Source organism: Falco biarmicus, chromosome 6 (assembly GCF_023638135.1).
Source record: "Falco biarmicus isolate bFalBia1 chromosome 6, bFalBia1.pri, whole genome shotgun sequence".
Taxonomy (NCBI): Eukaryota; Metazoa; Chordata; class Aves; order Falconiformes; family Falconidae; genus Falco; species Falco biarmicus.
The window spans coordinates 82,242,560-82,258,041 of record NC_079293.1 but is presented as its reverse complement, the minus strand read 5'-3'; the positions used below and the strand labels follow the sequence as shown (position 1 = coordinate 82,258,041).

The window sequence follows — 15,482 nt, the reverse complement described above, 5'->3', positions numbered from 1 at the left end:
GCCCCTGCCCGAGCCGGCACGGCGGGCGCGCGAGGACAGCGGCACCCATGAGGCCCCTCGGCGCCGAGTCTCAGTTTCCATAGAAGTGGAGAAGAATGATGTCAGTATTTCCGATGCGGCGGCCAATGGGGCCGAGGGGAGGGCGGGCTCTGCGGGCCTGGGCCCAATGGAGGAGGCGGGGAGAGGGGCGTGCCCTGGCCAGTCCGCCCGTCAGTCAAGCAGTCGGTGTGGGAGGGGGAGGGGGACCGAGAGGCTCCGAGCCGAGCAGTCACCGCCGCCGCCACCGCCGGGTCCGCGCAGGACGGATCGGCCCCTCCGGGCGCCGCGCGGAGCCGCCGCGAGCAGAGCCGTTGCCGGAGCGTTGAGCGGGGGCCGAGGCCGGCCGAGAGGGCCCGGAGCTGAGGGGAGGCTTCGACCCGTTCCCTTCCCTCCCCCCCGCCTCGGGTCGGGGGAGTAGCGGGCGGGCGGGAGGGCGCCGCGGAACAAAGGTAACGACGCCGAGCCGGAGAAGGAGCCCCCCGGCCCCGCCGCCAGCGGGTGAGAAGGCGGCGCGGGGCCTCGGGGGGGCGCGGGGCCGGGCGGCGGCGGCGGGGCGTGCGTGCGGGGGGGAGGGGGGCGGTTGTTTTTCTCCTCGTAGCGAGACTGCGGCGGGACTCGGCGATCCTCCTTCTCCCCCCCCCCCCCCCGCCGCCCCAAACACCCAGCGACGGCGCGGGGGGGAGGGGGATCGGCTGCCGCCTGCCTGCGGGAGGGACCGGCCGCTTCTCCAGCCCCCTCCTCCCCCCCCCCCCCCCCCCCCCCACACACACGCTCGGTGTCCCCGCCGAGCAGGTCGGGCCCCTTTCTCCCCGCCCCCCTCCCTCCCCGTCCCCGCTCCCTTCTTTTCTTCTTCCTTTTCTTCCCCTCCGCCGCCTCCCGCCCGCCCTCCCCCCGCCCGGACCCGCTGCGCCGAGCCGGGGAGTTGCGGCTGTTGCTGCTGAAACTCCTGCCGCGGAGTCAGCGCTTTCCTTTATTTGAGGGGGGGTGGTGGGGGGGAGGAGGAGCCGCGATCCGGAGCCGCAGCCCCTACAAAAGCGTGTGTGTGTGTGTATGTGTGTGTGTCGGGGCGGGGGGGGCTGCTACCGACACCCCGCTCCCCCGCCGCGCACACAGGCACTCTTCCTCGTACAATGGAGGAAGAGCCTCCCTTCCTCTCTCCTCCTTCCCTCTCTCCGGCTCCCCGCAGTAAAAGTATGTGTGTGTGTAGGGGGGGTCCCGGGGCTGGGACCCTGGCGGGTCCCCTCCCGCCTGCTGGGTGCCTGGGGAGGGGGCGCAGCGCCCCGGGGAGGCAGCCGGGGACGCCTCCCCCCCCCGCGGCAGCCGGGGAGGCTGGGGGTGGGTTGTTGTTGTGGCAAGTTTCTCCTCCTCTGACAGAAATGGCGTCAATGGCAGCGAGTGTAGGGGAAGCCGCGGTGTGTGGGAGCTGGAGGGGAAGCAGCGGCCGAGGAGGGAGGGGAGGGGGTTCAGCGGGGAGATAGTGGGGGGATCCGGGGAAGCGAAGGGGGAGTTTCGGGAGGAGCCCAGCGCCCCCACCCCGATCGCTGCCTCCCCTCCCCCCGCCCGGTGCGAGCGGCTGGTGCGGTGCCTTAGCGCTTTGTTTTAAATTCCAGGTCCAGCGCTCAGCCCTTGCCGAGGCTTTTACCGCAGCCTGAGCTCATCATGAAGGTAAAACACTCGCTTGTGTGCCTGGGAGGGGAAGGAAGGGAGGGTTGCATGAAGAAATGCTGTCCTATCTGTCAGTCCATCTGTCCCGACCCCGGCGAGAGGCTCGGTGCGGTGCTGGTGCGGATCCAGACTGCGGGTTGCTTCGCCCCCACTGCTGTGTTTTGGTGCCTTTGCTCGTAAGCCGACGGTGGGGCAGGTTTTGCTCGGCTGCCTTATGCTGGGGGGGAACCGTAAGTTGGTGGAGCAGGGGTTGGTCTCCTTCAGAAACATTGTTTGTAGGAGAGTAAGGACATGGCTGCCTGGGCTGAGCTTGCTTCATGGAGGAGCAGGGGACAGTCACCCTGCTTGAGAAAGTAACGTTGCAGGGGAAATGCTGGCTATGCAACCGTGTTTACTTGAATAGAGGGTAAATGGTACATTTACTTAACTTTCTGTTCGTTAATAACAGTTTTGTTGAATGAATAATCTTGATACGATCAGGGAGGGTGCACGTAAGGGATTCTCTGCAGTGAAATGACTGCTGTAAGGTGCAGAAAGATTTCCAAACAGGTTCTAATTTTCTTCTCAGTGCTCTGTAGCATTCACCTACCTCATCGCTGCTCACCTACCTCATCGCTGCTCGTTTTTCTTCTCTTAGGCCTTCCTAGACTATTTATTTGCAATATATTGCACACGTTTTATAGAAAAAAATGTGTCGGTGGAGTAGAATGATTTCTTGTGTGTGTGGCAATGATCTGTGTACCTAAACATAGTTTTTAACAGCTAGGTTTGTTAGGCTTTTTTTATCATTTTGCTGATATGTCTCACTTAAACTGCCATTTATGTTACCATGACCCCCATGTAATTCAGCTGCCGGTCCTGCTGGGCAGCAGTAAATCTCATTTGAAAATACTGTAAATCATATAAAAAAAAATAATTGTAACAAACCTGTGATACACCATCTCTTTGATATTTATTAATAAAAAAGAGCAATCGGGGGGGGGGGTGTCTTGTACTATCAAGAGTTGTGCCTACCATCTGTGAATGAGTATTATGTAAAATGTATACCTCATACTATATTCACTGCTGTAAACGGTAAATGATACAGACTGTTTCAATTTCTGGATTGATCTGAGTTACTGAGCAGCAAACTTAAGTCTTTTTGTGTAGCTGTTGAAGGTTTAGAATGTTTGGGTTTTTTTACTTGGAGACTTAACAGTGTCTTTTAAAAGACCATGTTTTAATTGCCCTACCTATGATCTTTCTTTAACGAGTGTTAAGATCTAAAATACTGCAAACGTCTTTCTCATTAAAAGTAAACTATTTATGAATTTACAACAACAGGCTGTTGTAGTACGATACGGAGCTTTCCAAATGTGGCTCATTGCCTGGTGGAGATGCAGGAGAAGGAAGCGAGAGAAATAGGAGGCAGTATAGGGAGCTTTTTTCCCCCATAAGGAGAAACACTTACTTAAACAACAGCTAAATTTACATACATTTCTAATATTCTTTCTCCATGTAAACAAATCTCACAGTTACCATAGAGATTAGGTTCAGATACTGTGGTTGCGGAGCCATATAAATATGTAGATAGACAGTTTGCGAGGATGAGGAGGTCGGATCACAAGTGGAATGCAGTGTTCTGTGGAATACTGATAGAGACCCCACTTCAGGCTGAACTGAATGTATAACATGCTTCAATTTAAAGTAGCAAACAGAGAAACCTGTAAATATATATATATATAAAAGCTCCCAGCTTACTTATTCTTTGATAAGGTTTGTGATACTATTGCATTTTTAAATCTGGATAATTCTGCCAGTGTGTTCAAATGCTGAGTTTAAGTCTGCAGTTTTTGCAGTCTGTGTGTGTAGCATTAAACTTACGTATGCTTGAGATAACTCCTAGTACTTTATTTACTGTGCCCTGTAATGTTAAGTGAGGTTAATCTTTAAGTCATTATGTTGAAGCTTTAGTTACTACAGTGAAACTTTTAACAGACTTTGTAGCTTAACAGAAGTTTCTAAGATTCAACAGTTTAATGAAGACTCTTTTTTAAGATACCAGGAATAATACAGTGCATCAGTCTTTTCTGCCTGGCTTGAATTTGTAGTTTATTTTCCGAGCTTACAAGGATTAAGTCCAATAAAAAGCAGTAAGGAAGAGTGCTTAAGACTATTCTTAGCTTTCTGTTCGTATCACTACAAGGTAATACTGACTATACTAGATCAAGATACTGTTTAAATATGATTGTATATTTGCGTGCATTTATTTTGTGAGTTATTGAAAGAGTATTCCTCAAGGACACTTCAGCATGTAGAGGATTTAATGCTTTAAGGCCTAGTCTTACTTTGAGTCTGCTGACTGCAGACTTGCTGCTGACTGTACGATGGAGGCCCCTGTTTTGATTTATGCTTTGGTCATTCTTTCACATGGAGAGGGTTGTGTATTCTGGTGCCTAGAGCATTAGAACTGGATTCCTTGTTGGTATCTTTGTCTCTCGGGGTGAACTTGAACAACTCATGTAGCTTTACTGACTTTTTTTCCTATCTGCGTGGTATGGATAGGATGCTTATCGTTCTTTGTAAAACATAGTGAGGTATATTTAGGAAGAGCACCAAGCTGAACTGATAGAAATCTGTAAGTCACTCACGCTCTTGCATTTTGAAACCTTCTGAGACAAGAGAGGTGTGCTGCTTGCTAGGAGAGTACCACCTCCAAAGCTGTTGGCTTGATTGTTCTCCCTGCAATAAACCAACTTAATCCAAGTAAATAAAAGTCACTTGTATAAACTAGTAACTTTAGCCTAGTAAGTAGTCCTCCCATGGACTGCAAAGGCCACTTGAAGGCAGCCTGGAAATATCTTGAAATATGTCGTAGAAGAAGCATTCAAGTCTTGACATGACTGTTCTTGTGATGTTCTACTGAATCAGGTGTTTTCCTGTGATAGATGACCTCTGATAGTAGTTGTATAGATAATGGCTAAGACGGTTTGTATGTTGTAGTGAAGCTTTTATTTTTTAAAGTTAAGCACCTTCTGCATAAGGTCTTTTTGCATTAAATATGCTTTGGAAGCATGTAGAATCTGATTATTTAAAAAACTAATTGCATGCCATCAAATCACTACCTACAAGGTAGGTAGCAATATATATGAAAACATTATTATAGTTTGTTTTTATTTTTTCCCCAAAGTCAGCAAATAAATGCCAGGAAAGCGAAGTCTCTGCTTTTAAAGAAAGACAGACGGACAAGCTCAGTTTCGCTGATGATTTGTACCATTGTACAACTACTGTAAATGCTCCTGAGATTTTTATGATATTTAAATATGTGAATGAGGGTAATATACCCACTGTAGCTAAAAAGTTCACTGCTGACTGGAGATAAAAATAGTGGATGTCCCAGAAGCTTGAGGAATGCACTATAAATTAAATGGTCTGAAATGATTGTTTGAATGTTTTGATGGTATTTGCATGTTAATATTTTTCAGTTTGTAAAAAATGAAATACTTAGTGGTTGTAGTATTTCTGTTTAGTAGCCCTAGATGTTCCTGAGTGCTCGCTCAGAGCTGCCAGGCTAACAAATTAAGGAAGTTGTGTGTACAGTTTATAGTGTTTTGGGTTTTTTTAATTCATCCTGAGTTTACACGTTGGTTTCAGTAGTCTTTCCTAGTGATCTCTCTAGCTATCCACAGAGATCGCTGGTGCACACTGATGCTGTTAACTGCTTTCCCTTAAAGCCAGTTAGTCTGTTGCTCGTATTCTCTGCCAGTATGGCAGAGGACAAAAGTGAAATATCTAGTAAACTTTTCAGTCACCAATTTCCAACTTCGAGCACAAGTCAGCTGAAAGTCCTATTGCTCTTACGAAGGCTGGAAACCAGTCATGGAATGTAGTGACCTTTCACTTTCTGGTTAACTATTTGAATTACAGCAGAAATGGAGATTTATAAATAAAGAGTACCATTAGAGTAGGTTTTGTGCTGGAGGTAGGAGAACAGGTAAGTTTTAAAGGTGGTTTTCCCCTGTAATTTGTTTTTGCATTATGGAAAATTATATTCTGAAATTCTGTCCTGATGTTCCAGTTTGAACAAGTGATCAGAGGCAGTTACTGACTTCCTCGTGCTTGCATAATTATGTAGAAAGCAAAGCAAACACCACTTGCACTTACAAGCAATTACAAGTCACGTTGGAATAATCTATGTTATTTTGAAATCGTTTATTTGCACTTTTGAAATGCCAATCTCAGTATATTTTACAGTGGCTAAACAACATGGAAGTCTTGAACTTCAATCTGCATGTTTAGTATGGTACTAATCAGTAGTTGTGTTGATAAGGACTCAAAGTTAATTAGACCACCTAGTGGAAAAAAGACTGTGTTAGGCTGAGAAGACTAAAGTTGTAATAAACTATGAGGATTAGAAAAATTAAACTGCCTGTACTGTTATCTTCAAAGTTGGTGAAGGATTTATGGATCAGTGCTCTCACAGCAGCAGGACTATTGTATCAGGATGCTGTCTAAGAAAAATAGTAGTAGGCAGAATAATGAATATGCATGTATCTTCACTAGAACACTTTGAGATGGTTATTCAGTTAACTTTGTAATCTGAAACAAGTGTTGTATACATGTAGTGCAGAAGCATGCTGTGATACACATTGCATGTGTGTGTTCAAAGAAATTCGGCTATTGTAGTTGAGAAGTCTTTTGAAACAAAATGCGGAAGTTTTGAGGTGTTGAGCTTTACAGTCACTGTCAAATTCCTAATCTGAATGCTTCGCTGGTCATACAAACTGAAAAAAAGCGGCTAACTTTGAGAAAGGTTGAAATTACGCTGTTGTTGTAAACTGGTTTTGAATTTTTGTTTAAATCCTACAGATACACACATTTTCCTTAGAAATACATGCTTTTATAATAGGCTGAAGAATAAAAATAAAGGGAGTTTGAGATTTCCTCATTTGAAAAAGGTAACAAATTTTATAGAAAAACCTAAGCTTAAATTTACTTTGCACCCTAATATGATACAGAGCCATCCAAATGCTAGATTATTTATTAGTTTGTACTTAAAAGTAGTTAACCTGTTGTGAAATGCAGTAGTATGTTCCCTGCAGTTCTATTTACTATAATAGGTACTTCAGCTGTTTTTACGGAAATGTACAAATCTGAATAAACATGGATCTTGAATTGGGTTTGCCCTATATATTATTCAGGTCACAGTTGAGAAATGTTAAGTCAGGGCTTGTATGGGTGCTTGATTTTTCGTTGATGTGCTTCGGTAACAAATACTCCTTTTCTGCCTCTCCTATTTAGCACTTCCAGTGTTGTCCAGTTACTGTGCTTACTACCACTCACTAGATACTTGCTTGCATGTGCATGGAATGGATTTTTAAAGACTTTCAAAGAAAGATTTCAAAAGGCCTCCAGGGAACTAAGGAAAATTATTCAGCCCTATGCATAAACTAAATGTTAGTCATTTAATAAGTGTTAGAATAATTATTTTAAAAGGTTTTGATGGAAAGTCATAAATCTGGGTGATGGGGGATTTTTTTTTTTTTTTTTTTTTTTTTTTTTTTGTTAACATGGGGTGACCAGATGAGAGGATATTTCAGGGGATTCAAGTATGGAAAAAACAGCAGGCCACTTTGATATTCTATACTTGACAAGACATCTATTTTCCTTCTGAAGATTAGTTTGAACCAGGGAATAAATTCAATAAAGCACTATTGTGCCTTTTTTTTTTTTTTTTTTTTCCCTTTGCTCGGAAGGCAGCATATAAAGCAGTCATGACCTGTTTAGCAAGAAGTGTTAGTAAGCAAGCTCTGGAAAGGCAGCTGTGAGGCTGTCAGAGCAGGGTGGTGGAGAGTGTTGCTGAGTTACTCGTAGAAAACTACGACTGAGGTGACCCACCTGCATTGTGTACGACCACTGTGTGGTGGTGACTTCCTGAGTGATACTATATTAATTAATTAGATGTGGAGTAGTGCTATTCCAGGGTTTCCTGAACCTGTGGGGAGCACTATGAAGAAGATTTTTCTTATGAGCTAAGCACAAACATTGTAGTGCCCAACCATGAGAAGGTGTTTTCCTTACTGTGAGCAAAAGCAGTAGTCATTTCATCTCCAGTTAACCTGGAGTTACTTGCTCCCATTGCTGTTGTTTTTGAAGCCTGTATGTGCCCTGGAATGAATAAGGTAGGTAGTACACTAAAGAAAAACCCTTTAAGCATCCTGAACTCCCAAATTACTTGCGTCTTTGATGGTGACTTCTGCAGACCACCTTAAGGAGCACACTAGATACAGCATTCATCAGTTGTCATTTAAAGTAATTGTGAGTGCAGACATCTACAGAGCTCTGTTGCAGAGCAGATTGCCCGAGTTGGACTAACTGGTGAATAACACTGTTCTTGGGCAGAAGAGTGAGTTTTCTGTTCTCGTTGTTTAATCTGTTGGTTTGTCCCCCAACAACCTACAGCAAAGGATTTGGTTTCTTAAGTAGTTTGTCAGATTAAGTTTGTATGGTCGTGGAAGAATGCATTTTTGTACACTTCTTCCACTCCTGGCTGTTTATTCTTGTCTTTTGTGCCAGCGGTCCGTTTGGGTGGTCCCAGGGTGTACTGAACCAAACTGAAATTAACAACAATCAGATAAATAATTCTTCAGTTGTAGCCAGTCCCTGACCTGGCTGATCCCTACCATTGGGGTGGAGGAAGGAAGGAGAGGAAAGCAGAAGTGCACCAAGACTGATTTGGATGAGCTTAAACTGCTTGTGAACACATTCCTCCCCATCCCTCTGCCAAGTTAGCACTTTGCAGTCGTTAGGTTAAACATTTTGTAAACTGTCTACACGTGAAAGTGCAATAGAGGTTTTTCTAGGCTTGCTTACGAGCTAGAACACGGCACTTCTCTAGAGGTTTGAACTCTCATGTTTTCTGGAAGGTGTTGAATGAAACCATTAAATGGAATTGTGGCTGTGCCTTGAAGGTGACAAATAAAATTTAATTTTTGGTATGATAAACTATGATTTCAAGTTGGAAAGGTGAAGGGGTTTTAAAGAAGAGATGGTATTAAACACAAAAAAGAATGTATTTTAAGTACTTTTTAAGGAGGCCAACATAAGCTTTGCTTCTCTGTCTTCCTCAGGTTCTTATTCAACACTTGGAAAGCTTACTATCAATAATATCTTCCCCCCCCCCCCCCCCCCCAACTAGAGAAACAGTTGCTATTATATTTATCTGCAGAAAAATATTTATAAATCTTAGATTCCTATACCATAAAGGTGATAATCTTCATGTAACTAACACTTATGTTAATACATTCTGACAATATTTTGACCAATGGGTGTAAGAATTAAGCCACTGGTTTACCTTTTTTCGAAATCAAAACAGTTGGAAATGATTAATTTGGGAAGAAATTACATCACTCTTTCTTTGATAGGGAAATTGAAGGAATGGAAGTCAAGCCTTTGATTCTTTGTATGTTAAGGCAGCCCATATATTTATGGGTAGATTAGAGAAGACCCAGTGACAATCAGGAGTTGGATGCCAGTTGGATATGGTAGAATAAGGTGTGTGACACTTTCTGCTTACTACCAGAAACCTAATGCAGAAATTTGGAAGACATTTGTTACTTTTCTTTCCAAGAACTGTGGTTCTCGTTGAACTTTTGCCTGGGAGCCTTTTCCCTTTTTCCTCTTGGATGCCCTACTGACTCATTATTAATTGTTCATACTGGCCTTCTGAGGGCAAGGAAATGGGATTTAACTTCAGTGAAATTCAGAACCAAGTGTATCTGATGTAAGGTTTCAGCAGCTGGTAATAAATAATGTAATAGGGAGTATTTTTTTGTTTATTTTTTTTCTTCACATTCTTTTCTGACCTGAAAAAAGTGTTTCAGTTTGTGGCAGGGCAACCTGATCCACTGCGATAATTTTTTCCTTCAGATTTTCAGCTGTCCTCTCAACAGCAGATTGCAAGTGCTAAACCTCTTATTTGTGCATTTGAAATAGTCCACTTCATGTTTTCTTAAAGATAAATGTAGAATGCATTCTTCTAAGGTTACAAAGAATGCTTTAGATTAATTTATAATGCTGGAAGATAGACTTTCCAATAACCTGTATGAGTGCTCAAGTGAAAGAGTGTTAGCTTAATCTTTTTGTTAATGCTGTGACACTTAGGTTAATGTAACTTCTTTTCCTGGGAGGAAAATAGGGGTTGAGACATTTTGGAAATGAGTACATATTACACCAGCATTTCAGAATTGAGGAATTTCTAACGGAAAATTTGTTTTCACTTTTTAACTTATTTTGCTGCATTGCTTATTGGAAGGTAGACATTGCTGTAATACTAGATGAATGTTACCTCAAATTACATCACTAAACTTAGAAAGAAAATACATATAATTCTTAATTGTTGTGCTTCCATAAATACAAAAGCATTTTTTGTATTTTGTACAGGAATAACGTAATAAATTTCCACTCCAGTTTCTTTAGAAGGTTGTCATGCTAGATGTGCATTGAGGGAGATAGTGAAGTACTTTAACATAAGTAAGACTGCACTATAGCTTAAAATTTAAGAGTATGGGATTTTCCAATACCTTGCTGCCTGGAACAGAGACAAAAATAGAGACAACAGTCCACCTTTAAGTCATTTCCATTTTTATTCTGACATGATCTTCCAGAACTTTATAATTACAGTCCACATACGTTTACCCATAGAACATTGTCTGGGTAACTGTGCTGTGTCTTTGTCGTCTTCCTGAAATTTTGTGCCTATTTTCCTGCGATGCTGGATAATTTAAAAGACATTGAAGTCTGGATTCACTCCTTTACCTACAGATTACTAGTGCAGCTTTTATGTACCTAAAAATCAAGTAGTATAAAAGATGATGTAATCTGACGATAGACAGTATTGCATACATGGGCTGGAACCTGCAAAGAACCACACTCAAATATATTCTACTATGCTTGATCCATTTTGAAATCAGGCTGCTGAGGCTGCTCTTTTAACTGTGTTCCCTGGAATAATGTAACATGAAGTTCCAGAAAGTATTAGTATGTATATTACATATCTGTCCGCAGTAATTCAGTTTTTCTCTGTTGGTAATTCTTTGGCTGTTCAGCTAATACTCTGATTTCAGTTTACTTTGCCTAATGCTAGCCAAAATGTTTGGATTGATAAGTTAAACGTATTTCACTGTATTAGAATAAATCTCTTATTTAATACGGTGACTTTTCTCAGATAATACAGAGTATATATTTATATGTACACTTACTAGTGTAGGGTGGTTCAGGTTTTCAGAGGCAAGTGAAGTGAATAAGTTGCTTTTGTTACATTCTAAATAGTAAGAAAAATTCTGTTTTGATGACGGTGTAATAATAGTATATCAATGATAGAGACAGGTGTATGTCCTGCTATGGCAGACTTTTTTCACTGGTAATGTACATGGCATCAGTAGCATCTAGATAGCAACTGAAGTGGTCATCTTTAGAGTGGAATGCTTTTATTTATATCTGTTCATAGCACTGATTTCAGTTCACTAGAAGTTTACTACTCTGCATTTAAATAGAGAACAATCCTACCTGTTTCTGTCTGGAATAACTTGTTGTGCAACAGCACTTAATTGAACATTTGAAATGATGTAATAAAATCTTAATTACGATCTGATAATAAATATAAAACATGGCACCTATTCTGTGGAATAAAAATCATGATACTTAAGCTGGTCTGATAAAGTTTCTCTAGTTGTGTATATTGTGTTTACTTAGTTGGAACTTTGAGGAAGCAAATCGGCTTTTATGATCTTCATAGAAATGCATATATAAAAAAATTTTAGAGAGAGAAAATGGCAAACTTCAGGTGCTTGATTTCAGACCTATTCAGGGACAGTTCCAGAACTTTGCTATCTTATTGCTGTAGCTGGCTATCCTTACTGTGTTTGCTCAGAATTAAACTTGGGAAGAGAAAAACACACATCAGTATTTGAATGCCACCTGCAAATGGGACTACCCTGTGTTTACAGGAAAACTGCTTAATCTTGAAAGAACTGCAACATCTTTTCACCTGGCAATTTTTGTTAATACAGCTTTTGAGCCCACTGAAACAACATTCCAGCCAAGTACACGAACGAGTATGTGGGCAGAAGGGCCAGTGTGAACTCTTTAGCTGGCTATTCTGCTTTTAGCAGTGATGATGCACAGTATTTCTGTGAAAGCAAATATTACAGTGGGCTGATTAGTCATACAGTAGTACTGGATGATTAGGTTTATTCTTTAAGCTGTGTATTTCAGATTTTTTCTTCAGTCATTTTCTTAGGCTTGGGGGGGGGGGGGGAGTTGATCATAAAAATATAATTGAATAGAATTTTATTGGCATATGTAGTTGATGCCATAACCTGTTCATTTGACAGAGATACTGGCATTTTATTGGGCATGGTGAGAATGCTGCATTGCCTTGGGTACCAAAGACCCCTTGGAATGCCTCTTGTTGAGCTTTTCAGAGCAGAATGAAGTTTCGTGTGGAAAGTAATGCTAGAATTGTTGATCTACAGAGGACTAGCAAGTAAAACTTGCATAGGTTTTTTCTCTTTCACTTTAGTAATCCTAAATGTTAGTTTTTGAAAAGAGGCTAAAAAAATATGAAGGTTTTAGTATAAGAGGCTTAAAGACTTTTAAGAAAAAAACCCTGAGCTTTACAGAATAACTTCAGCACATTTGAAAGCAATGAATAGAGTCTTATATCACCTATACAACTTCCAAAATTTTACTCTCTGTTCTTTAATATGTTGAAGAGTTTTGTGGAATCAGAGCAAGGATCTTTCCTTAAATAGCCACTCCCTGGAAATGGCTGCCATTAGTCACAGGCTAAGCCAGCTGAAGATGTTTTGGAAACAGGTGCAGCAATGAGTAGCCAAAGAAACTGAAGCATTCTGGGTAGTTAAATTGGATAAAAGGTATGAAATAAGTCGTTTAGGTCTTTTAATTCCTTAACTTTGGAAAGTAGCCTAGCTGAGGACTAGCTGCTTTTGTATTGTTCTTCCCTATAGTACTGCAGTGGCACTTTCACTTTCTGTGTAGCACACATCTAGTATGTTAACACTATTCATAATTATGTGTCACTTGACAAATCTTCTCTTAAACTTACTGTTCGTCTGGTTATTTTTCTTAATATCTGTGTTACTTTTAATGCTTGCATTTTTTGTTTGCTATGGGTATTTTCTGATGGAAAACTCTTGAAAGGATTTTTAAAGAGTAGAACTTAACTGAACAGGAAAAGCTTGCATCTCTGCTTTGGATAGCTGCCATATTGGTTATATTTAGGGTTTTTTTTTCCCAAAACCTCCTTTTACAGACTTAAACTTAAATACTGAACTCTTACATTTAGGTAGAGAAGAACTCTAAAAGATGAATGCTGTTGTGGAGAGGGATGAAAAATAAAAATGATCGGTTTTCTTGTAATACCCTTGCTACTGACTGTGCAGGTCAGTAGTAGTCTTGGAAAATGTATTGAGATAGGAGTGTGTTTATGTGCTTGTATTTGTTAGATTTCTACAAGTTAGGAAGCTTGTAAAGCTACCCCATAATATATTTAAAGGAACACTAGTTTTTATGAGAAAGAAGGTGAAAGTTAAAATTATGGACTTGAGATTTCAGTCAAGAATTTGGTCATACCCTCACCACGCAAAATTGTACAGTTAATAGATATCTTCCTTCAGAAGGTGTGGTCATGGTATTTCTTCCTATTAATCTGGGGAAAGTGGGGATATGTGGATAAGTTGTTGGCTTTTCTCCCCCCACCTTCAAGTTGTGAAGTTAGTATTTACTTGAGTCACTGTCCATCTGAAAGAAAAGTTCACTGTGAAAAAGAATTGGCTATAGTTTTCTAGCAGAAGATTACATCAGTGAAAACGAAGTTTATTCAATAGAATATTCTGCCACAGCAAGGCACTTTGAATGTAACGTCACCCATAGCAGCTAAACTAGAAGTTAATTTGAGGTATGGATTGCCTTGTGCTACGAACTGGGAAAGAAGCATTGCCATTTTGTTGAGATAATTCCAAGTTCACTTACTTGCTACTTCTCTTGGGAAGTTGACAGTGCAATGTTGTGCAGAGATACCTGTGCCAATATGGAAGTAGTCCACTTGTCAGCATGAGTTACAATTTATCATAGTTTTTTTTCAGGTGAATTACCAGTTTAATTTCTGCGCTGCCCTAACTACCCAGTGTCCAGCTTAGTTAGGCATCTATATTCTGCAAGGATGTAGATAGTTCATAGGTCAACAGTGGCCTAGTAGGTACTGGTAAGAAAACACCAGTAGATTGAACAGAAAATAATGTTCTCTTCCAGGCTCATATAATAGGTTATGTGGATTACATAGCTACAGTCTTAACTGATACACTGTCTACTTTTCTTAACTGGGAGCTTTCTGTAGTCTTAACCAACCATGTAATAGCAGTGGCAGACTAAACTTAATTTGAATCTGTTTCAGTGTGCTTGGATGCTTCTGCATAGTGCAAGTATGTATATACTCTTCTTCTGCTTCACTTCTCTTTGACCTTGCTTGTGTCTAATTCGAAAAGCTGTCTTCTGAGTGTCTTTAATGCAGTGCTGTGGGTTCTGTAAACTGCTTCTAAGGAGACCTAAAGATACAACTAAGACAAGCAAGCTTGTTGTTGGTAGGTCTGTTTATTATTGAGGGACCTATAGCTCCACTAGACTATTGAGGGGAAAATCGGTACATTGACAAATTTAGTCATATGCATCTGTCCTTTTGTAATTATATTTAATTGTGTATATATATTACCCTCTTTCTTTGCATACATAATAGTAGTAGGTACCTTAAATTCCTATGGTTCCCTCCCCCTTTGTTTTTATTGGGAGAGGAAGCTGAAGAACTATTTGATTATTTTGAAAAATGTAATATCTTTCTAGAAAGATGGATATATCTATATATAAATAAATATATTATGCAGATATATATTTGTATTATAGTACCACTTAGAGGCAGTTCAAGGATGGTAAGACTGTCAGGTGTCATAAAAGGATAGCTTCTGCTGGACTAAGCCTAAGGTACTGTTGATGTTCTGCATGTGTGTAGTTAATTGTTTGTTGTTTGTATCTTCACTAATGTAATGTTAAGTAACCGTTTATTAGGAAGAAGAATCCTCTTCATAGGAAGCCTGGAGAAAAAAAAATCAATATTTACAATGTGTAAAAGGGAAAAAGCATAGGAAAGTATAATCTACAGGACACTAAAAAACATATCTAGAATGTATTATGCCAAATACATTCCAAAGAGACCAGTATAGATTTGTCTATAAAGCATAATACTTCTGATGTCTACTTTCCAAAATTTATGCTGCAAAACAAATAGTGGTCAGGGTGATATTTATACACACACACCCACCCCCCAAACACATACGTATGCCTTTTAATATCTAGCAGTTACCTACAGTTCTTTAAAAGGTTCAGATTGTTGGCTAGCTTGCCTTTGAATTTCATTCGAGTTTTATTCTATTAGCTGTTTCAAATGCGTAATTGTGGCATAGAGAATTCCAGGAAAGCCAAATATAAAGGCTAACTATTTATAAGCCAAAATTCTGCACTCTTGGTGTATTAGTTGTTTTAGCCAAATGAGACACATTTTGTTAGCTCTTGTGTAACGTTTTCCCCAGGAGACTAAAGAATAGCAGGTTACTGACTAGGAATAAAAGGCTAGTTTAGACCAGGAGTGAAGATCTGCCAGAACGTTCCAAATAAGGATTTGCTTACGCTAAAACCTAAGGAAAAGTCTAGGAATTGGTGTATATCTA

At 40.9% G+C, this 15,482-nt stretch overlaps 1 protein-coding gene across 6 annotated transcripts in view; it reads left to right on the top strand.

Moving 5' to 3' along the window:
• Positions 1-223: 223 nt before the first annotated feature.
• The window catches only part of ARID4B (AT-rich interaction domain 4B), a 93,787-nt gene continuing 78,528 nt past the window's right edge, over positions 224-15,482 (top strand). For 2 of the 6 annotated variants that reach the window (XM_056343833.1, XM_056343827.1), the window contains exons 1-2: positions 224-488; positions 1,650-1,704. In XM_056343833.1, the coding sequence (XP_056199808.1) occupies positions 1,699-1,704 (6 nt within the window). In that variant the 5' untranslated portion in view covers positions 224-488; positions 1,650-1,698. Of the gene's footprint in view, positions 538-924; positions 996-1,091; positions 1,231-1,427; positions 1,452-1,649; positions 1,705-15,482 lie in introns of those variants that run through there. The other 4 variants (XM_056343828.1, XM_056343831.1, XM_056343829.1 and 1 more) reach the window with 4 other exon arrangements.